The sequence below is a fragment of the Apteryx rowi genome, unplaced genomic scaffold (assembly GCF_003343035.1).
Source record: "Apteryx rowi isolate R43461 unplaced genomic scaffold, aptRow1 scaffold_303, whole genome shotgun sequence".
In the NCBI taxonomy this organism is placed as follows: Eukaryota; Metazoa; Chordata; class Aves; order Apterygiformes; family Apterygidae; genus Apteryx; species Apteryx rowi.
Window position 1 is genome coordinate 63,657 of NW_020449453.1, and position 24,998 is coordinate 88,654.

The window sequence follows — 24,998 nt, forward strand, 5'->3', positions numbered from 1 at the left end:
TGGGAGAATACTGTTTTAACCAAATTAAAAGTTGTCATCTTTGAGTGATTATTACAGACCCTAGACAAGCAGGTCTGTGATTGTTGATTTCCCCATAAACTTCTGAGACGCTATGTCAGACACACCTATCCAAAGCTAGATAATGACAAATTATCTTCAGATCTCCTGTCAGTCCTCCTCCTTTCATTACAGTTCCCATCCCCCGTTTTGGAAGGGAGGAAGTGGCAGAAGTGCTTACTTGCCAAACACTTATTACAGATAGCATCTGCTAGTTTGCTTTTCCTTCACTATTGGAAGAATCTGGGCTATTCTTGGAGAGATAAATGTTTTTGAGCGAGTTCCTTCATTCCCAAAGACATTAAGGAATGTTTGCAAGTTTCTTGATTCCTTATAAAACAGCCCAAGAAAGGGCACACCATGAGGAGGAAAACAGGACAGTCAGCTACACAAAGACACATGCACCCAACAAAACAATATTTGCACTTAGTGTTCTCATTTTGATAGGAAGCACCAGCATAGAGATTTCCTAACGGAAAGGAAGTGTAAAGCTCTTAGGTGAATAAGCAACAAAGCTTTTAAACAAAGAGTTATGAGGAGGAATATTCAGAGATTTAAGCCTTTTCAGTTTTCATTCATTCAGCTATCCCTTAAGCTGAAGATGAAAGAACTAGTGAGTAAAAGGAATCAGTTTTCAGTTCTCATTATTAGAGCACAGTGAAAAGCTATGTGAAAACTACTGTCTTTCCATTCATTTCTGATTCTCATCTTCCCTACTTAAATTGCTGAACTATCAAATGTAAATATAAAGAAGAGTCACTGTGAGATTTTTTTTTTCCTAAATAAAGTATCTCAGATTTAAACATAGGGTAGCATTTTGAAAGACTAGACACTCAATCTTCCATGGCATTCAGTAACACTGTTTGGAAGTTCAGGAAGTTGATGTGAACTATCTAATAAACTAAGTATTAATAACATAATGATTAAAACTTGATACTTACTATCATATCTTACACATTAAAGTTTTTATTTTGTTTTCTGTCTCAATTCTTTGTCAACTAGTACCAATATTTCCAACACAGATTTTAAGACTACAAAAATACCGCTCACATGCAAGCATTTCAGAAGCATAAGCAGTCTTCCTGTATATATTAATACCTGGGGGGGGGTTGAAGAAACTGTATCAAAAGCAACAGAGTTTAGAAAAATTACCAGTCTGATACCTATGCAGCAAAGAAGCAATTAAGAGTTCCAGTTAATCTTTTAAATTAACTTACCTGTTGATCTGTTGAAGTACGTTGCTGAACTGCATCATGGCTCACAGAGCCTTTTTTGACTTGTATCCTGCCAGGTGGAGGAGGAATTACACCTGAATACGAAGCTGGGTTATCAGCATCTGAAGAATACAAGGCTGTGTGTCTTGATTCTTGTTCATTCTTTGACACAACAAATCTGGGAAGAGGGAGGTCCTTTACTGTTAAAAAACAGAGCAGGCCATATAAGCATGATGCTTAAAAATAAATAAATAAAATGCATTTTTAATTCCTAGTTAAAATTTAACATATGCCGCAATTAAACACAGACTGCTGCTACAGTCAAGCCAATATTTGCCAGTTGGAAAAAAAACAAAAAAACAAATGCCTTTTCTGCATCATATTTTATGATTCTRCTACCCAAGTTCTGGTTTTAATATATGAGAGGGGACTTCACCTAGCTCCATAAACATAAGTTTTGCACCACAACTCTGCCCGATTGCCACTGCATTTAAACACAATCTGAATTCAGCTCATTTTTCTTAGTTTTACCAACATTTTAATTACTGAAGTGTGATTTTTCAAGAAATTATCTACCATTTCTAGCACATACCTAAAATTAAAGTGTTAGTGTCTTCATACAGAATGGTTCATCAGTAAAAACAAATGTAAAAATACTGCAGTATATTCAACATCAACCTTTTCTAATGAACTAGTACTATGTTTATTTGCACAGCAGAAACTACAGTTTAACCTTATGACAAATACTGCAAGTATTGCTTAAACACATCCGTGCCCACCTTTCTATACGAAAAGCTAAATTAGTAGTTTTACTACAATACAACTGGGAACGCTCCAATATCAACTGTTGCTTTGTTACAAACACTATAAACTAAGTTTCTACAAAAAGCTAAGAGGTCCTTAGCTTTATGCACCTTGGTTTAGTGTTGTCTGATATAAAAATGAAGTTTTTTAATTCTCCAATGTCTCGCTGCAAATGCCTACCACTTTTCTGAATCTTAACCACAACTTTCTCAGATGTCCACTGCTAATAAAAATAAACTGCAAATTTTCTGTATAGCTTGCTTGTAGTTGTTTTTCCAACACAAAAAGAAATTTAAAAGCATGGCTGAAGTTTAATTTCTCATGTTGACTCCCGTATATCTATTAATTTTGGTATTAAAAACTGGTCAGTGGTACTATCGATATTATTAAAATATTAGACAAAACTACATACAGTTTATTGCATAAAAATTGAACATTAAATTGATTTGTATTTGAAGAGTCTCATTTGAATCCATAATACTCAACAACTATACAGACCTTTATGTATCCTGTATTGAAGAAAAACACTCCAGTAAGAACAAACTTGATTTAAGCCTCTCTAACTTAATTCAATGTGCCAAATTGTTTTCATCACAGGGAAGAAGCACACGACACAGTCTACTTGCTAAGTTTGTGGTTACATATCAGGTGGGAATCCCAATGCCTTCCTCATTCCTAGATGCTCATTTCCACATCTGTACTATGGAAGTCATTCATGTGACTGAACAGTGAACTAGAACTAGCCACAAAAAAAGTGAAAAAGTTCACTGCATACAAGTGGAAATTCTTATGCTTGCAGAACAGGGCATAATACAAGCACTAGAACAGGCAGCTAGCACAGGGGAAATCTATGCAGTCTATGCAACTGATTGTTCCAACATGAGGCTTTGGTATGAGACATTTAGCACTTTATCTCACAAAATAGGGCTTGTAAGAAACAAAATATTCTAGTCATTGTCTTGTTTGAAAAAAAAAAAGACTGGATAAATATAGATTTATTTTCACTGTACTGTATACATTTTTTCATAGACGTTGAACTATGCCATTTTAACCTCTCCCCATCTCTGTCTTCTCCCCATAAAAGCAAAAAAAGTCATTTTTAACACTGCAACATTTGCTACCATTCAGAAATTCTTCAAATATACTTGTGATAGCTCTATGAATGGAATTAAGATCTTAAACTTAAACTAATTAGAAAGCTCTCTGTACTTTTCATGCCCACCTCCTTGCTAGCATTTTCTTCCACCAAAAAAAGTATTCCATACTTGAAAAATAAATATTACACTGAAACAGGCTGAACCAACTAATACCTGCTCATTAGTGTCTAAGTTTTTAGCTTCCTGGAAAGAAAATTTTCTAGGATAGCAAAGGAACAACAGATTTAGAGGTCTGCAGTACCATAACTAAAGCCAATATTTTTAGTATACTACATTTGAGTAATCAAAAAAGCGTTTAGTTAACTAAGAATCAATTGGATGAGATTTGTGTTGGATGGACCGAGTATCTAAAATTTGACTGTAGCCTCTATTCAGCAATTCACATAAAGAAAGCTTCCCATCTACTGAAGAAAAACATAGGGAACCAAAAAGCAAAAGAAACAAGGAAAAATGAGGAGAGAAAAACTAAGGATAAAAGAATGAATAACAAGACAATCACTGAATAAAAAACATGCATAGACTGCAGAGAGAAAAAATAGATGTCCTAAAATACAAGCTTTAACTCTTGTTAAATATTTTACTCTGACAAGAGAGTGTGGCTTAGTTTTGGGATGGTTCTAACAGTTCCTCTTCCAGATCTCTTGGAGATAAGACTGTGGGCAAAACTCAGCTGGCCAGGCTGCTGAACCCCAGTTCACAAAGGAAGGTAATCCAAGCTCAGAATCATTTTATAGGTCTTCAGCATGCCGTATTTTAGCTGTTTAGCAGCTGCTACAACAGCACTTGAATCATCCTAGGAACAGGAACTTCAGCGACAGGACTGGAACCACTGATACCAAGGCAACAGACAACCAAAGCTAAAAACAGTTAGGGTAAAAATAAATGTTCTGTCAATTATACTTGTATTTGGTAAGTTTGGAACCAATACAGAAAATTATTCCTAGAAGTCTAGAAACCATTAAAGTATGCCTAGCATTGTCATGAACCAAGGAAATGTATTCTATTACACAAGTCCCAGTGGCTCTTTGCTCAGTTTACAACATTTTTTTTGTATTTTGGAATTAATTTTGTACCTTCATTTCAATTCCTTCCTTCAAATTTCTTCTGATATTACAGCCAAGTTTTTTTTTTTAATTAGCAAGCCTCCTCCTAGTTAAGGCATCTTACATTAAAATAAAACCAACCATATAAAAATCTGAATAAAGCTACATACAAAGATTTTAGTCCTTGCCTTCTTCAACAGATGTTTGATGAGCAATCCCATAACTGTTGTTATATCAAGTTTCAGTTCTATCAGATATTAAGAGCTGAAGGTCCCTTTTCCAACTATTGAATTCTAGAACCTTCCACTACAACTCACTGAAGCTTTAGATCTTGGGAACACCCAGCAGGAAAACTAGGGAAAGAATTCATGATCATATGGTGGCTTGTGAGCAAGGAACTTGAATACTAGCAAAGCACTGGATAAAACCATACATATTTCCAAAAAGCTGCAAAAACCATGAAAGCAACATCTATTGTTTGTAGAAGCACAGCTGTAAACATAAACATAACTAAAAATCTACATGATGACTTCTTGCTCTTTAATAGCTTTGTCAAATACTTCAGGCCTATCAGATTTTGGTTTTAACAAAGTCTGCTTACCAACTCCATTTAATCTACATCCTTTAGATGTAATGACTCCTAATCTTTCTTTTAATTACCAGCATATATAGATTCTATCATAACATGTATTCCAAAAACAAAATCTACCAGAGAAGTCACCCTGATGCAAAGCTGTGCTCCAGAGATACCGCTAAGCTTAGAATTGCATACTTTGTTGCAAATGACTACAATGGCTTAAAACTCACTACTTGATCTTTCTAAATCTCTTTTCATTCCATAGAGCAACCTGGATACAGATCCACTTATATAACAGCAACCCGGTAGGCTACAGCAGAGCCTCCAATCAAAGCTCTTTGGGCTGTCCTGAACCCTTCTCCTAGAGCAAGTTTTTATTCTGTTCCTACTTCACTATCTCCACTATGATCTTTCAAAAGCAGGATGACAGCTGTTTTGGCTGATGATAGACCATTTACAGAAAGATCCTTTGCAAGTCAGGTTTTTCACTAGAAAAATGCTAATCTTAAGACATTAATCTTACAATTTTCTCTCTTCTTAGCCCAAATAGGAATACTTAAGCCAAGTGTAAACAAAGGAATGTGGTAGCTCTGGAAAAGATAACCTTTCATTTGCTGCAATCAAGGCTCAGTAAATTCAGCAACTACAAAACCTTGAAAATGTTGCATTCATCTTTTCCTTCAAATCCAGATTAGTCCTTTTAGTACTTCTATTTACAGAATGTAGCACAAAAACAAGTTATCACGTGGCAATCCAGGAAATGAACTTGTACCTGCACTAGTCAGTCATATTTACCCATTTGCTCCCATGACGAGCACACTGCTTATCTCATTCTCAGTAGAGTAAGGCATCTCCCATTCAGTGCATGGAAAGAATATACACCCTCATATTCTCTCTAAAATGATTTTCAATCTTTTTTTTTTAAGGTAGGAACACGTATTATATAAAAAAAGACTCCAGTAATTAACAAGCTTGCTCTGTCAGAATCTTTGAGCCAACTACAATAATTCTGCTTATTGACTCAATTACCCCCCACTCTTTGATTCACCTGTATTTAAACTTTCCACTCTTAGAGGGAGACCAGTTTGAGCCACAGCAACAAGTTTCAAAGCAATGTAGAATTGACTTCTTCCAAAATAGCCAAGTCTTGTTGCACCACAGAGCTCCATAATCTGCAAAAAAAAAAAAAAAAGGCAACAAAGAAAAAGTTACTTCTATGAAGAAAGTTAAAATACTAACTGCTATATAAAAGCAATTTAGTACATTTAACATCAGCATGCCTTGCATGAAATGCTCATGTTCTTTATGCAATCTTTCAATAACAACTTCACATGCAATCTCTAAATACTAGTGACAAGGGTCAAAGAGTATGGGATTCCTGATAACCAGCAAAAGTAGCAAGCCTAGAACTTAAGGCTTTCCTAATTATCCATCTTTTCTTTCACCTAGGCTTTAGAGGTTCTACAGAGATATGATGCGAGATGGAACAAAAGAGACTAGCTGTTGGGATCATGTTCCTATTTCCAACTCTTTTACAAGAAACCACCTAATAAACATCCTAGGTCTCTATGAACTAGTYGATTAGCCGCTATAATGTCTTTGCTTCTCCAGTTACAGCTACAGAAGAGCAATGATACTTTAAGAGTATTCATCACTGTTAGTATTCTATTGATTATGTTAGATGTACTCCAAAAACAAAGATGAGGATTTTAAAATGATTCTCAGGCAAATTTGAACAGCATGTTACTGAGCAGTTTAGAGGAATGCTCCTGCCCCCATAGCTCTCCCAGAAGAAATTTCAATGGAGAGGTTAGAACTTATAAAAAGTGAAAATCCTGGACAACTGCAAGCAGTACCTGGCAGCCTACTCTGACATAGGCTTGCTGTAGCTCATAACTATCAACTTGTAAAACAAACCTATAAAGCATTCATTCAGAACACACGCAAGTATCCACACATACGCATGCATTTCAGGACTGACTGAGAATACAGAACTTCAGGTTCTCACAGATGCTCTAGTTCATTTAAGAAACGTAACAGAGAACAGTGACGTTCACAGGGAATCAGGTTCCCTTTTCTTTCCCAGTGTTCTGTATAACTGAAAAGAGAATACTTTTTGTTATGAATTTTGAGAAAATCTACTGAAATCTTCACCCTGCTTTTTCTAAGATGCAACGAGTTAGGGGGGGGAAAAAAAGAACGCAAGACAGGACAGAGCCACTACAGCAAGGTGGGGAGGGGATTAGCAGTTGCTCAGAACACTCCTAGCTTCTCTATTATTTTGCTGTGGCAACACAGAATCATTTTAATTATTTTCAGATTGAATTCAGACATTTTAATCATTCTAGGGGTCAGAAAGCTGGRTACTGCTGATCTAAATGACCTGGGTCAGCAGTAAAACACTCTTGTCAGCAACTTATTCCACTATTGTTTTTTCCTTTGAAGTGTTCTTATGTACAAAACAGCACAGCACGAAAGATGAACTTGTTTTTATAAAGCTGCATATTTTCAGTATCTTACACATATACAATACAGCTGATGTTTAAAAGTACTCTAGATACCTCTTTGTACTGCAAAATCAAGTCATTTAAAAAAAAACTATAAAATTCTACTTGGAGATGTGCTCTCCCTTGCTTGTAGACAGCAGCAGAGAACTGAAATTCACATGTCCTCCCTATACATTAAGTAGTTCATATACATTTTGTCGTTTCCTAAAGATCAGAGCAGAGTCATCAGGAATAAAAAAATCTGGAAGAATAAAAGTGTATAGGGGTTTGCCAATAGTATGAACTTAAATAACTTTACAAACTTCCTTTCCATATTCTCCCTCTCTACTCAGTCCTGTTGAGGCCACATCTGGAGCAYTGTGTCCAGTTCCGGGCTCCCCAGTACAAGAGGGATGTGGCACTACTGGAGCAAGTCCAGCGAAGGGCTACTAAGATGATTAGGGGATTGGAGCATCTCTCTTATGAGGAAAGACTGAGAGCGCTAGGCCTGTTTAGCCTAGAGAAGAGAAGGCTGAGAGGAGATCTTATTAATGTCTACAAATATCTGAAGGGAGGGTGTCAAGAGGATGGAGCCAGACTCTTTTCAGTGGTGCCCAGCGACAGGACGCGAGGCAACGGGCACAAACTGAAACACAGACAGTTCTATCTGAACATGAGGAAAAACTTCTTCACTGTGAGGGTGACAGACCACTGGAACAGGCTGCCCAGAGAGGTTGTGGAGTCTCCTTCTCTGGAGATATTCAAAACCCGCCTGGATGCAATCCTGTGCAATGTGCTCTAGGTGACCCTGCTTGAGCAGGGAGGTTGGACTAGATGATCTCCAGAGGTACCTTCCAACCTCAACCATTCTGTGATTCTGTTCTTCCTCATGATTTCTTTTGAGGTTTAAAATGAGTACTGCTAAACACCACTTTAGGTACTATACGCTGAATTTGCCTCAAAATAGGTGCAAAATGTTGCTTCAAAAATCCTAATAATACACACAGTCTATTATGAAACGTTTTATGCATACTACTGTTGTAGACAGGACTACAATCTGTGTATGTGGCTTTATTCAGATTTTTATATGGTTAGTTTTATTTTAATAAAACAACTAGGCTCATTTAGCCTAAGAGAAGGCTTGGGGGAGGGGGGAGAGGTGGTGGACCTAATAGCAGCCTTCCAGAAGCGAAGAGGAGGAGGTTATTGAAATGAAGATGGAGTCAGGCTCTTCATCAAGCTGCACAGTAGGGAGAGACCATGGTTATATATTTTAACAGGAAAGGTTCCAACAAGGGTGTGTGTGTGTGTCACTATGAGGATGATAAAGCACTGGAATAAGCTGCCCAGAGAGGTAACAGAATCTATGTCCTTGGAGGTTTTTAAGACCTATCTGATTAAATCCCTGAGCGACCTGGACTGAATTAAGTGCTGGTCCTGCTTGGATCAGGAGGTTGCACTAGATGACCTCTCAAGGTCCCTTCCGAACTCGATGAGCCTTTGATAACAAGGTCAGTCAACATTAGCAAAGTTCTTAAACTCCTCTGATTTTGTTAAAACAGGGGACCTGCCTGCTTCTGTTAGCATCACTTTCCAGTAACATATCTGTCTAAAGGCAGTTTAGTTACCTGTCTGGTGCTGTAATTCTCTTCAGAAACTTATTTATCTTACATATGAATTCATATTTTGAGTTTCTACCAATCTTTCCTGGATTATGATACCAGTTTCTACCATACTGTTGTCTTTTTCCCTACTGTGCAGCTTGGCAAAGAGCCTGACTCCATCTTCTCAATAATCTCCTCCTCTTCGGTTCTAGAAGGCTGCTATTAGGTCCCCCCCCCAAAGTCTTCTCTTAGTCAGGCTAAACAAGCCCAGTTCCCTCTATCTCTCTTCACAGGCCATGCACTGCAGCCCCTGATCACAGTGGTGGCCCTCTGCTGAACTTGCTCCAGTTTATCAACATCCTTCTCATACTGGGGAGCTCAAAACTGGACGCAGTATTCCAAATATGATCTAACGAGTGCCAGGTAAAAGGGAACAATCACTTCCCTTGATCTACTGGTGACACTCTTTTGAACACAGCCCAATATGCTGTTAGCTTTCATCACTGACAAAGCATGCTGTTGATTCATATTATTCAGCCAACTGTCCACCAAGACCACCAGGTCCTTTTCTGCAAAGCTGCTACCCAGCCAGTCAGCCACCAGCCTATGCTGCTCCAGATAGTTAGTCCCTCCCAGATGCAAGACTTTGCATTTTTCTCTGTGGAATTTCATTAGGCTTCTGTTGGCCCATTCCTCTAGCCTGCCTAGGTCCCTCTGAATGGCAGTTGTGTACTCAAACGTATTGACTGCACTCCCCACTTTGGGTGCCTGCCAACTTGATGAGGGTGCATTCCTGCTTCTTCCAGGCCACCCAGACGACATTAAAAAGGACAGGTCCAAAGTCAGGCTCTGAGTTCAATGATCTAGCCAGYTCTTTACCAGTCAAGCAGTTCCATCTAGATTATAATATCCCAAATGAGATCCCACAGAATGATGTGGGACACTATGTTGAAAGCCTTGGCTAAAGTCAAGGTAGACGACATCTACTGCTCTTCTCCCCTCAACCACAGGTCTAGTCATTCCATCACAGAAGGCAATCTGGTTGATAAGCACCCTTGCTAAATCCGTGCTTGCTAATCTTAAGCACTACCTTCTCCTTGATGTGCCCAGAAATGGCTTCCAAGTAGACTTACTCTAGGATTTTCCCAGACCAAAATGAGACTCACCAGCCCGTAGTTCCCTGAATCATCCTTCTTGCCCTTTCTAAAAATTGCTGCAACATGCCTTTCTCCAGTCACTGAGGACCTCCCCTGATCTCCACAACCAGCCAAAGATAAGAAAGGGCAGCCTCGCAACGACATTAGCCTGCTCATTCAGCACCCTCAGGTGCATCCCATCTGGTCTCATGCACTTGCACAGGTCACTATTTCTCAGGAGATCCATGACTCAGTCTTCTTGTACTGCTGCTATTTTCTCTCCTCCTTCAATCCTGTCTCCAGGCACAAAGGCCCAGGAGACCTCATCTGTGAAGATCAATGCAAAGGCGGCACTGAAAATCTCAGCCTCACCTGCATTCACTGGCACTAATTTCTCTCCCCACCCCTCAAAGAGATCAGTCATAACTTCCCCATTTAGCAAAGCTAAGCTTGGTATGTCTTCTCATTTTCCTGACTACTGGGATGGACTATTACTGTGTTTAGAAAAAGCTGTGATTTCCCAGCTCTCTTTGGAGGCAGTTATGAAGAGCAGAGAAGCTCACACTTATTGCTTTCAGACATGTTCCTGTTGAAAAAAAGTCAGCTGCACTTTCACACAGTAGCATCTGAACAATGAAGTCCATGAGAAGTTAGCCTGCATGCCTCAGCACTGTTGACACAGGAAAGACACTTTAGTAACTATGCACAGACAAACTGATGGGTTCATTAACTACAGTTGAGCTACATATGGCTCAAAAAAAGCTGTTTGCATGTTTCCTTACCACATGCCATAATTCCAGAACCCCATCAAAATAAATAACCTGTTGTCAAACCTGGTACAGGAAGGAGTGGGATGCTGACAAACACTTTGTTCCAAAGGAGCCCCCAAAAGACCAGCAGGCCTAGGACTGTGCACAGCACTCAAATGCTTCTAAACAGAAGCTAGCCTCATTAAATTACTTTGTTATGTCTGCCTTACACTTCCTATGTCATCCTACATCGCCTGCATTGATAGGCTTTCCCTGCTATACTATTTCTGCAGCATGTCTGGAACAGAAGTCAGGGGATAGCACGGCATTTTTCTTAAGTTCATTAATTAAAAGAAAATAGTTCAAAACATCTGTGGATAGCTGGACTGCAAAGACCATGCCATGAGAAAACAAGTGACAGTCTAAATTGACGGGTGACAACTCAAAGGATAAACTTTGAGGCATCAACATCTGAAAGAAATTGCCTACATCCAAACTAAAGTTGAAAGTAATGACTCATAAGTGCCAGAATTAAAGCATTGGAGATTCAACAACAGACAGCTAACAGTCAAAATCAGGATGATGGCAAGACCAATGACTTTCTTTAAAGCACCGTTTCCTGGAAGACCGATGAATATCCATGTACTCGACTACACAAAAAACAGGAAAAGCTTGTAGATCCAGTGGTCTAACATTGACAGATGAATAGCTGAGCAGACTCTGGAAAAACTCTTTAAGACAGGAAGCAGTGACACTGGTGTTTGGAACCTATGCAATCACCAGACAGTAATGGCTTTGGGCAATTTCAAAGTCAGTGCCAAGTTAAAAATTGTCATTTTTGGAGCTAATAAGTAGCTTGTTAAATACTGGATTAATAATTAGGCTACTGTGGCAGATAAGTATGATAAAAGAGTGACAAGCACAGATTCAAAGGAAAGATAAATGAAGAAAAAACGCTAGATTTAAGTATCAAGAAAAGAAAAAAGCTATGGATACAGAAAAACAACTAATCACAAAGGATGCCCTTATGCTGTCAACAAGTAGTTGTCAAATCCACCCATAGTTAGTTAAACGAATTCTCTATTTCAAAAGCAGCATATAATATTATTAGAAAGATGACTGAAGGATGAGTAAAATCGTTAAATGCAAAGATCTAGTGGAGCCTCCTTTGTGAACTGACAGCATGTTTGAACATACCCCAAACAGCCTATCTATAATCTCCTTAAAGGAGGATTTAAATGTTCTACAGGCAATAAGCTATACAGACAGGATAAAAAATTGGGATCGCTTCTCTGAGATTTGTTTTACACTTACAACCTTCATCTTCCTAGGATTAGAGAGGATAAGGAATTTCTTCAAACTTGTTAAGGAATGTAGTGTTATCTTCAAGAGGCAATCCTTCACAGCTGTTTGCATCTCCTTAGCTGTGAACATCTTCAGGTCACACTACTGCAATTAAGCAAATCGAGGTGACAGCTCCAGAACTGCTTGCTGTTGACGCAAAGATCAGTGCAAAAACTGTAGAATACTAAATTGCATACTAAAGTCACCATACTGCAAAGAAGGAACAGCAGCATCAACAATATTAGGACCYGGTGCAGAGCAGACATGCAGGAAGTGGTATTTTGACATCAAAATACACCTTCTAGAACTCTTGCAGGTTTCAGATAAGAGGTTCTTGAACTTGGGAAGGTTTGTGAACCAAAGATCTAAAAGACCTAAGAGCCTTAAGACTCCAGGTGAAGTGGAACAAATCACATTTTTTCCATGAAGCGTAGTGAAATGCATTTTTCAGAACTTAAACCTCTCTTGGAAAGACTACCAGAATATCACTCCCCACAGACTCTTCCACAAAGCAGATCAAGCCTATGACCTGTGAACACTATGCATGCAAAGGAACAACAGTATTTATGCACAGAGACTTCTTCAGTGGTAAAACAATAAAGGAAGCAACATATAGGCACATGTGCCACCTACATAATAAAGATTTTTCATTCATATGCTTGAAGTGAGTTATTAAAGCACAAACTTTTCCATAAAAGAGGGAGGTAAGAGGCAAGACTTTGAGGCAACTTTTGAAGGCTGGCAGTGGCAACACATGTAGTGGGGAAGAGGGAAGAGAGTGAATAAGCTCACTGGAGAAGCTTCTGTATCACTGCATCTGAACTAAGATATTAACACAAGTCTGCTATCCACTAAAAATATGTATATTTATATATACATATATAAAAACATATAAATATATATATACACACACACATATATACTGGATATTAAGAGAGAGAGAGAAGCCAAACTGGAATTTAGAATAAAAATTTTGGTCCTGTTTTTATAAGCATTCTTAATTTGAGGTGTTTTAGTAGTCCTACTGTGACTTTGCATGAAACTTCATTTTGTATTGCTAGTGTGAGGTTTTGTCTAAGTTATAAACACAAAGAAACCCTACACAGAATCATAGAATAGCAGAGTTTGGAAGGGACCTCTAGAGACCATCTAGTCCAGCTTCCCTGCTCAAGGCAGGATAGGTTGGAGCAGGTTGCTCAGGACCATGTCCAGTCAGGTTTTAAATACTTCCAAGAATGGAGACTCTACAACCTGTCTGGGCAACCTGTTCCAGTCTTTGATCAGTAAAAAAAGTTTTTTTTTAATGCTTAAACAGAATGATTATCAGGAATGATATATAAAACATACCCCAGAGTTGCAAAGACAAGTGTACACCTTAGTTGTACAATATCTGATAAAGACTTAATTTAAGTTGAATTAAACCAGACTAAACGAATATAGGTGCTGTTCAACATTTATCAAATGATTTTCCATTTCTGCTATGCATATTAACAGTAGCTTTTTAATGAAAAGCAAGCAATACATTCAAAAACAAGCTAAGACCCTTCTTCAAATAAAAAGGCAAAAAAAATTAAAAGAATAGTCTATATTCAGTTTTAGGTTATTTAATAAAAATATAACTATGACCACAGATTGATTTTGATTCACAATTTAAAATGAAAAGCATAGTTATTTTTGTATCCAATATGCAGCAATTATTAATGAGAATGCTATCCACAGTGGAAGTAGACTACTAAAATATCAATAGAAAAAAAAACCTACAGGTGACCTTTGACAATTAATTCTATATAAATACTTAGAGCTAAACTTTCCTATGCCACAGGTCATTTCAGGTTCAACTATACATGTTCTAATCAAATGAAATTACAGAATTCATTACATCAGAAGAACAGAAGTTAATTAGTTGGTCAAAGAATGACCCAACATTTTTAAGTCTCAGAGGAATGGTTCTGTCCCTGTACTTTGGAATTTGGTTTAGAAGGGTGTCCAACCCCTGAATAAGGAAGGGAGATGCGGAAAGTGAGGTGGTTCTAGAAGGAAACTTGGAAGGTTTGGAGTCCTGCTTTCACTCTGTTAATATAAAAGCAGTAGACAAAGAGCACTGAAAAACTGAAACTGATTTGTGACAGATGCATAAAATTAATACATATCTCAACAAGTGAATGCTTTAAAACCCAACAGTACTACATTAAAAGTTTAACAGAATTTTCACCTACTGTAGGTAGATGAAAGACTGGTTTAGACCAGTTATGTTTTAGAGCCTTCATTTCTAAATCCATCTTTCTCATATATCTTAGTTATTTACCTTTGGTACCTTTTTAAGTTGAGCTATGAAAACCGATTTTGGCATATACAGAAGTTAGTGATTTAGAAGCCCCACTAAAAATACAAAGCCTAGCTTCAAGAATCAAAAGATCACAAGGGGGAGGTGAGTGCACTACACTGGAAACATGGTCCACTTGAAGTATGTCATCTAGTAGACACCTTCCTACTACTAACAAGAACTAACGTAGTGAGTCTTAATCTGTTTTAGGGAATCATCCATGTCATAAGATAAGTGTTCCTGAGCACTAACTGCTGCTCACCTATCTGAACACTCAGTATAATTCCACTCAGTAAGCCAGCAAAGCCTTATTCACCTTTCTCCTTGCTTAGTTATCTGCAGTTTTATTCAACTGAATCAGTTTACTGTACAACCAATGAGCAACTCAGCAGCTACAAGACATGCATGGGAGCATGTGGTTGGTGGCAATGCTTTGTTCACTTGGCTCTAAACTTCTAGTAAAGCTACAGACTCAAGAAAGTCCTGTGCTTTTCATTCAACAGTGGCAGAAGTGGCACAACTGAGGCAACTGAATAGGATGTCACCTCAAGAATACTTACAATCCCACAAAAAGTATTTCAACTCTCACCAAAAAAACCCCTCCTTACAATTACTGGGGACAGATTCAGTAATGGCAGACATCTAAATTCATGCAAGATGAACAGCAGCAGAACTGGAGGGATGCTGAATAAAGCCTTCTTACCCATGACACACCTTTTCATCTCTCAAACTAAAACCATGTATTTCTAGATATTTGCAACACAGTAATGAGAAAGGTGCACATGGCATTTCTCTCATAGTGCCTGGCAGGGGCAACCTCATCATTTTGCAGAGGGCCAGCATGAAGTGGATGCCTGTTAAACCAACTGGGCAGGATTTCAGCAACATTTCACTGCTGGAAAACCGACCATGGATAAGCCACATGAATGTTCAGTAAGCTGAGACAGACTTTGGCTTCTTCAGCCTACGTGAGGAATCACAAGGAACCAACTATCTGCTTAAGACAATTCTTAAGATTTCCATTGTCCGTGTCAGCATGGGGTATTCCTGGCTTAGAAAGAGGACAGATCATCCACAACCTCTCACATGAAGAGCAGGAAAACAAACTGATTACGTGCCCCATTCATGTTAAGATGATGATCTGGTTGGAGTTAAGATACAGAAGACAGCACAGGTCCTTCAAGTAAAAAGCTGCAAGACTCAACATCAAACCCAGCTAAAAAGATAAAGGGGGAAGACAAACATGAACATTAACATTCAGAAACCCTGCAAAGTACTGTAAGAAAGTACTGTAAGGATGCTACTGCGTATTCATCTTAACATGAATGTCACTCTGACAGAGCTGAAGGGGAAGATGCACTGATATATCATGCTGCTAAGGATTCCCCTCAAAACAAGGCTGTCTCCTTTCTCCTAGTGCGGCCACTGGGAGTAGCAATGTTTGACCATAATGAGGTCAAGCAATACAAGAGGAGGAAACACACTTTAGCACCAACTCTCAAGGTGTGAGCCGGTCTGTGCCAATTTGAGACTCCCACAAATGATTGTGTGACATTCAGTGACCATTTTTATGGAACAGAAAGTAGCAGCCAAAGTATCCACATAAGTAGTTAGAAAGCATCTAACTTCTGCAGGCATTGAGGTATTTTACAGTATAATATATTTAGTGTTTCAAATTATTAATCCAATAATGAGTCAAGCAAGCTGCTTCATGGGAGGTCACATGGATGTTCTAACTATGAATACTCCTGCCCTGCAACATTAAGTTGAATATTTTTCCTGCAAAATGTCTTACATGCTAAACACTGAACAGAAGGAGCATGTATATTGACATTTCAATTTCTTTCAGCCATTCTACGCAGTTATAACACTCCACTGGAAACTGAAGGAAATTGATATTCCAAGCAGCTAATTGATATTTGCCCCTAGTTAACATTTCCTTACTTTTTAGATTTTAATATTTTCACTAAAAGTCTTCTTTCATCACTATGGCAGAACACACAGACAGAAAAGCCTTAAAGTATGAACACAAGCATCTGGCTTTTTTTGCTAACATACAAGGTAGATTAAGGCTTTCACTGATCCCATAAACAGCGGTCATGCTGAGGTCTAACCAAATATGACTGCTCAGATCCGGCCTTGATATTCCTGAGCACTTCCATACAACTTTACCTGAAGTTACTATGTCCACCATCTTATGCTGCTCTCCTACTTAAATTTAGTTTCCTCTGAGTGTCAATCTGATCAGGTAGTGTCAATCAGTGACTTAGCTTTGCGCTGCTTTCCTTTTCCCAGTAAGATCTACAAGTCTTAACAATATGTCTATAAGAACTTAGATTAAGTCTTGTTCAGACTTTAAAAACTGCATATTTACATGGCTATATTTAAGAAGGACTTGGAATAGAGCTACTAACACTAGGTCTTAAATGATTTAAGACATTTCAATTCAGAAAAATACAAGTTGTATAAACTATTGTAGTAAGAACAGGTTTCTACAAAATYCATTACTAATATTCTGAAGAAGGAGCAACTTACCATCTAATGCTAGATCTTCTATAGCTCAGTCCTGGTTACCTTTTTCTGGAATTACTGAAGTTGAAAGGGATGTACTTGAAACTGGGTCTGCTAATTGTTCTGTTAACAATTCCAGAGCATTTTAGACTTCAGAAGTCAATACTTTCAAAAATTAAGATCAGGTGTCATCTTTTCCAAGTCCTTTAACCTACCAAAACGCAGTACCTATACAGAGACAGATAAGTTTAAGTTTTAATGGATTTTTTTGTACAACTAGTGGCAGGGAGCAATCCAAGTCTGTAAACACCAACCACAGTTGGAAAACATGAAAGTCACAAATGTAAACAGTGATGGAGTGAGTTATTGCTCAACTGAAAGAAAAACACTGCTCTTTAATAATATCCCTACGGTCTAAAGAAATGGTAAAGCAAAAAGAACAAATGGGAAATATATCCTCCTAGCAGTAATCATTACTAGAACTCTAGCCAGAATAAAATCTGACAGTCAATACAGCAGCTATATCTATCTCCATACTCACGAGAAGAAATTTTGCAGGAAAAATATTAAATTTGATGCTACAGTGCAGGAGTATTCACTGTTAGAACATACTCATTCACACACACACATATATACCTCCATACCCACTTATGACTTCAAATTCATTTAAGCAAAGAGTAGAAGAACTCTTTAAAGTCTAGGATTTCTACAAGAAAGGCCTAACTTAATATATATTTTTGACCTTTTTGTTAGGTATGAAACCTGTCTGTAAGGACTAATACTTTGAAAGCTATCAAGTATAGCTGAAAAGTCATGAGGACTGGCAGCAAAATCTTGCAATTCCACAGCATCTGCAGTAATATTTATTGATAATTAAACAAAGATGAAGATACGTTCGCAATTTTTCATAGATGGCTAGGGAAGTGCTCAAAACAACTAATAAAAAAATCACTTTTACAGGGAGGAAAAAATCAAGTTTACAATACATAATTTTGTACACCTAACGATTACACCTAACGATTACACAGCAGCTGCATTTGACACAAAGGACTCTGGTATTTCTGAAAAGATTTTACAATTCTATCCAACCACGTTATAATGGGTGTTAATCCTTTGATGGCACATTAAAAAAAAAAACTTTTCAAACAAAGCTGAGACATGATACTAGAAAATAGTCGCACTCTGTGTTGGCATCAGCAATTATGAAGGAATTACTAATCATATAAAACACTCTACAGTAGGAATTCTGGGTCAATTTCAAAGGCTCAAAAACAATTACATTGAGAAATCAGCTAAACACAAATACAAGTCTAATAGGCCTTATCTAGAGCACTAAAGTTTTGCCATTAACTTCCTGCCTTTGCTTTAAGAAAAACAATGTGATTATTCTCTGACTAAATGCTGCTGAGATATGACATTACTCAAACTAATTAAAATACTAAATGTAATTATACATTTCCATACTGGAAGAATACCTTAATAATAAACTGTTATTAATATCCCTCAGAAGAAATCTAAACTAATTTTATTTTTAAATGGCATGCAGAAAAGCTGTAAGCTTAAAAATAAAAAATATATACCCCAAATATATGGGTGGTTTTGGTTCAAACTAGGATTTGAATACAATTAAGTGATTAAAAAAAAATTGGGCTTCTGTGCAGATCAAGTAAAGGTCATCATTAGGAAAGCAAAGCTTTTTACACAGCATACTTTTTTGGGGGGTGGTGGTGGGGGAAGGGTAGATTTGAAAGTGGTATACATTTTTTAAAATAGTCCAGATTCAAACAGTTGAAAGGAAAGTATGGTACTTGTAGTGTATAAGGAATTCTAACTTCTTACCCCACCAGCTCTTAAAAGATATTAATCAGAACTGGGTTGACTCTTCTGCATGTCCCCACCACGCAGGTAATCCTAAGCATGCTTTAGCTCAACTTCTATTTGCAGTTGGCATTTAGTGAATTCTAGTGATTTGATAAGCAGGTAGTCTTTGTGTAGGAAAAACTGAAACATTAATTGCAGCAATAAAGTCACTATGAAGGAATTTTTATTTTCTTAGCCCCCTTTCTCTGTACATCCAGTCTCTAACAAAGAAATTAAAATTTTAAATTGAGAACCTACTATTCTGTTTTGCCATGTTCTCCCTATGGCTTATAATTCAAGTATCTATTAAATTCAAATTAGGTGTAATCTATCACAGCTACTACCAGCAAAAAGAGACAAAACAATGATTATAAAAAAATCATCTGATAACTAAAAGAAATCACAAGCAACATTCTTTCGTATTCAATGAATAATACAGAGATTTGGAAGGCTATCACTTAAACTACAGCACTAAAAAACACTACACAAAGAACACTACAGGCTAACAGATGAGCTCTGGCAGCTCAGGAAGTTACCATTCCCTGTTCTCTGCTCCCCACATCTGCCAAAATTATCTACCCAAGAACAACAGAAGGGAACACATGCCTGAACCTTAGCCATTTTTCTGCACAGTACAGAAATTGTAGCTGATGAATGGGGATTTACAGTATGAGCCTGGACTTTATGATGAGCAACCTGCATCACAGATGCACACTTTCTTACAACTTTTGCTGTGAAGGCAGCAACTTCTCACAGAGGGTTGAAGTAGACAAGTAGCAGCAGTAATTTCTTGTATCCATGGCAAAAGAACAATCAAAGCTGATCTGTCTGACATAAAGACCCTTAGAAATGAAAAAAGGCTTGAAACTCCCTACCAAAATACAGACTCAAATAGGTTTTACATTATGTTTTTAATGGGCTAATGCAAGCATATTTGTAATTGGAGAAATTTAGCATAATTGTACAACTCATCTGTCATGTCAAAGACTTTCTAATACTAAATTAGAAGTCAGGTAACTGGTGCACAATGCCAACACTGAAGATGACAATTCCTTAGTTTTAGAGCAAGTACATGCAAATACTTACATATTTCTTGCTTTACAGTAATGCTATATTGTAAAGCAAGATGTTTTGACACATTAATTTCAGATGAGTATCATATGCGCAATTGATTTTATCCTCCTCTTGTGAAGTTTCTAGGATTAATAAAGAAATCAGTGCAAGTTCATAAAATTTTCTGTGATTAAATCACATTAACAAGAATTCTACAAATAGAGTATTCGAGTCTTTGACACAAATATTTTCATCTCTCAGAACATCATATCTGAAAAATGGGACAGCTATTATTACTAATCCCATGCATAAATGAATTTCACCATACATTTTTTTTGGCTGATTGCAGCTTTTACAAATAATTTCAGCATCAGAATAGAGGCATCAAGAACTGACTTTAAGAGCATGCCTACATTAGCAGTTCATACCAGAAACGTGCTTTTGAAGCAAGTTTCCTGATCACCCCCTCTGCTCTGGTTCATATTGTGGAACTACCTCAGAGCATGCAAATAGATTTCTTTTGTATGAAGCGAAACTAGAAGATGCACTTTAGGAGTACAGCCTAATGAATTCATTCTGCTATTCAGTCTACAGGACCAGGCTAGAACTAGTTCAAAGCAAATTTTCTGAAATGTATACACAGTATGAATGTGAGGTTCTCAGCATCACACCTATTGTGTCATATTACTGGCTAACAGAAACTACAGATTTTAGCTAACTAATGCTTTATGTATTAATTTATCAATAGTTCTTGGATTCCTATACTTTTTTAGCTCAWTGCTCTTTTATTCAGAAAATTTATATGTAATCATTTTATTAACAGTAGTTGACACTAGCTTTATTCCACAGACACTTTAAATCACAGTCTCATTTACTAAAACTAAATGAAATTATGCATCAGTTTTCTTGCTAGGAAAACTTTCCTTTCACTATTCCATATTTGGTTGCAATCAAAATGAAGAAAATTGATGTGTTAACAGTTGTCAATTCACTCAAGTTATGAATAGAGAAGAAATTCACACAATCCTTCTACAGTATACAATGAGTCTCCACACATTTTTGGCAGCTAAAATTCTTCTGTTTTAACTTTAAATTCAGAAAATGGAAATCTAATATTTGGAGTTTCAATAATAGCCGTGTAAAGATAAGCACTTACACAGCATCTTAAGTCTGTGATTAGACTAAAAAAGTATCACAAAGTCAGTATATTCAATCCCTTAATTTTGCACGGAACAAACTGGTATCATCTCCAGAAAACAACTACTACTGCACTGGATCTCTATAATGTCCAGAGAAGGATTACTCCTGTACTAACATGTTCCTAGACCAACCAGAATTTTTTTCCTGTCAGATAACAATGCAAAATGGTGGTACTTCTACCACAGCCACATAGAACAGGGCTGCTGCAATCCCATCATGCCCCCACCATTCCTGCTTCTCAGTCCTGCCTCCCTCCTCTTGTGCCAACACTAATGCACATGCAACTGAGCCATGAGCTCAGGGAGCTAAGCCAGCTGAAAAGTAACTTGACAAAAAAAAACCTAACTTCTGGCTGTACAAGCTCCCTGAACCATCTCACTGTCTGTTCAAATGCATGCCAGTGCCAGCATAAGAGAAGCGATGAAAACATGGCAGCTCCAACTTTGAGTGGTTTAAGCTATTATGAAATCCATGCTAGGTCACAACTGATACATCCAGTTGCTATTAAAGAGGATGGTTCTCCTCTTCTCCAGCATYAGCAAACTGTTTTTCTGCCTCCTTGTTTGTGCCAGCACTGATATTCATTCAGCCCCACAATTATCCGATACAGAGTTAAAAAAATCAAAAAAGACTGTGATTCATTTTCTGCCTGCGTAGCCCCTGGAACCAGCACACACCAGTATCAGACAGTACTGGTGCCTCTGCAAGGGAAAGCAGCAGCAGGACCATATGGCTGGGGGAAGATTGAACCACCTCCTTCAGTAATAGCTCACCATTAATTGGTTTAGTTGCAAAGTGAAACCGCACCCTGAGAGCGATTTAAAAACTCACAGCTGTTGTGAAGCAGCTGGACTTGTTACCCCAACACACATACTTTCATTCACTATTCTATGCAAATCTTTTACCTCAATGCTAATTTCAAGGATGTGCACAAATAGGCAGAAATACAGGTTAATGAAAGCCTCACATGTGCATTTAAGGTTGTAACAGTTTGTGGCATTATTGCTGAGGCAATGATAAGGGCATCCTTTTGCGGATGTATATTATATGGCTGTTTAGCTTTTCATTTCCAGATTTTTACTGCTTTGTCAGCATAGGATTTGTGTACAGCAACCTAAACTTTTTCAGTTGTTATGTTCATTTATTCCCATTTAATGCACAGCTGATAGCATTCCTTAGAGGAAGAAATGAGAATGATTAAGAAAATTAGCCACATGTACTAAATTTTCTGTTGCAGGACAGAAATCTCACACAAACATAACTACTTGCAGGAAAGGCTGTAGACCTATCCAGTCCCAAAACAACAGGTTTGCAAACAAAACAATTTATGTGCCTAAAAGGGCAATCAAGTCATGCATTTTCATTTTCAGCAGCATCAATTCTGAATTATTCAAAGGTATCTACAGATCTGTATTGCTGAAGAGAAAAGCTTACAGGTAGTTCCTCAGGACTACCCAGTCCCTGTGAGCTTGAATAGCAGCAATTTTGCACCTACAAAGGTAGTCAGCACTCACATGACTAGTACTACACTTGTATTTCAAGAAAATATAAGAATTGGGTAACTGAATCAAGTTCCTTTCTCTTAGAAATACCAGGAGCTTCAGAGGAACAGATAAGAGAGCACAACTGGATAGTTATTGGGGGGKGTCAGGGGGGAGAATTGGGCAACTGGTCCTCTCCCTCACAAATACCAGGTACTTCACAGGTGACCAATATTGATTGCACAAGGCATTTGAAATGGGTCAAACAACTGCTAAGGGCATTTTGACTTTCTTTGTATTATTTACAGTCTCATTCCTCATGCAATCTAACATCTTGTTTGCTGTTTTAACTGCAAGGTTTTCCTTGAGATCACTAGAGCGATAAGCCAGATCTGCTTCTTGAATTAACAGTTTATTTAGAACCCATGGAATGATGCCCAAGTAGTTTCTCTTTCCTTCAGATTTGCTCTACTTTGCAAGAAAATATTTTACCTTCTCTGCAACAGATAGAAATACAGTCTGTGGCACTTGTATCCACAACACCAAGTCTTTCTGCTCTTGCACTAAACCTCTGCATAGAATAAAATCTCTAGCACTAGCCTATTTTATCTACACAGTGATCCAGACAGGTTTTATGGAAAAGATATTTTTAAATACACCAAACAGGTAAACATTTGCTTTCTGGGATAAGTCTTCTSAAATGGACTGGCCATACACAAAAAGAAACAGTGGGTGGCCTTAAGGAACTTCATTCATAATACTGAACATGAAGACTCTCTTAACATTAAGCACAGTCTAGCAAGTCAGATTAGTTTTACTAGTAACAAACATTTCTTTTAGCCTTTCTTTAAAAAACAAACAAAAAAAATCCCACCCCCTGACAACTATCACCTTCTTTTACTGAGCTGGAATACATGACTGAGGACATCTTAAACTCCTTTAACCAATCCAGTTGTTTTTATGGGCCCAGAAGACATTATCAATAACCCTTGTTAAGCATAAATATTCTCCTGAAATCTGGTACTAAACTGCAGAAAGCTGAAATGTGTGTACTATAGCTCTAGCTAACGCTTTATTAAAATGCTTATCTAGAAAGAGCATAAAACTGCATTATATGCAGAACGGCTTTTAGATGCAGTTTTACCCACAGCATTTTTCAGAGGACTTCAAAATACGACAAAGTTTAAGGCATGAAAACTGACAGGGGGAACCGCAAAAGCAACAATTATTACAAATAGCTATTGATTAAGTATGGCTCCCTATGAATAATTTCCTCAAATAATTACATGAGGCACATCAGAGTAGACTTTCCCTTTTCCGCACTGGTAGCTCTGTAACAGTTACAGCTTTTGTGTGTTACCTGGTCAAGAAAAGTAGTGCTAAAACTCTTCATATACATATTGCAAATATGGGCCTAACTCAATCTTAACACTGCATTTTTTATTGTTAGAAAATATTTTGATGACCACAGGTAAGTTAATACCAGCTGAAAACAGATGCCCAAAAAGGACCACATGACATAAGCAAAGTGGATCAGCTTCAGCTGTATCCAAAAATACAAACCCAGGTTTTCTTCTGTACTGTTCTTCAACAAATTGTAGGACGAACCTTCCCCACATCCCAAAAGCACATTGGGGGCCTCATGCTTTGCGTAGACTTTACCAACATGGAGCAAACAAGACACTTTCCTACCAGTTGCTGGACAAGGCCACTGGAGTTTATCAGCGGACCTTTCCCAGTCTTGCAGTTAGACGCCCCACATATACATAGGCACCAGCCCTGCTACGAGCACGCTCTGCACAGCCACGCGCGGACCCCCCTCCCTCCCCCCTCTGGCAGAAAGGCTCAGCCCTGCCCTCCCGCCCGGGCTCAGCTGGCCGGCTCCCGGCTCGCCCCCGGCCGGACAATAGCCCCCGCGTCGCCCAGCGGGTCCGGTCCGACCTCCCCGCCCCGGCTCGTTACCTCCGGCGGGGCAACCCCAGCCAAAGGGCTCCCGGCCGTGGAAGGACGCGAGAGCAGCCAGGGCCGAGCCGAACGCACGGGAGGGGCGGCAGCCCCGGACAAGGCCGTCTCCCCGCGGGCTGCAACGGCGGGGCGGTGCCCAGGCCCGCCGGGAGGGCGGCCGTCCCGCGGGGAAGGGCCGCTGCGGCTACCTGCATGACCACGTCGTTCGGCAGCTGCGCGGCGCGGAAGAGCTCCAGGACCCGCCCGCTGGACGCCACCTTCTTGGTGCTCTCGGTGTCGCAGTAGGAGAAGAGGTCGCAGTAGTAGCGCTGCTCCGCCTCGCTCAGCGTCAGGCCCTCCATCTTACACCCCGGCACCGCGCAGCGCTGCCGCCGCCGCCCCGCATCCAACGGCGGCGGCCCGGCAGGCGGGGGCAGGGGAGACCGCGCCCAGCC

General features: G+C 38.7%; 1 protein-coding gene across 16 annotated transcripts in view; it reads right to left on the minus strand.

Moving 5' to 3' along the window:
• The window catches only part of REPS1 (RALBP1 associated Eps domain containing 1), a 72,346-nt gene extending 47,360 nt beyond the window's left edge, over positions 1 to 24,986 (minus strand). For 12 of the 16 annotated variants that reach the window (XM_026070076.1, XM_026070074.1, XM_026070075.1 and 9 more), the window contains exons 1-3: positions 24,753 to 24,986; positions 5,901 to 6,024; positions 1,275 to 1,471 (exon numbers count right to left, since the gene is read on the minus strand). In XM_026070076.1, coding sequence (XP_025925861.1) covers positions 1,275 to 1,471; positions 5,901 to 6,024; positions 24,753 to 24,905 — 474 coding nt within the window. In that variant the 5' untranslated portion in view covers positions 24,906 to 24,986. Of the gene's footprint in view, positions 1 to 1,274; positions 1,472 to 5,900; positions 6,025 to 24,752 lie in introns of those variants that run through there. The other 4 variants (XM_026070078.1, XM_026070073.1, XM_026070081.1 and 1 more) reach the window with 3 other exon arrangements.
• Positions 24,987 to 24,998: the final 12 nt, after the last annotated feature.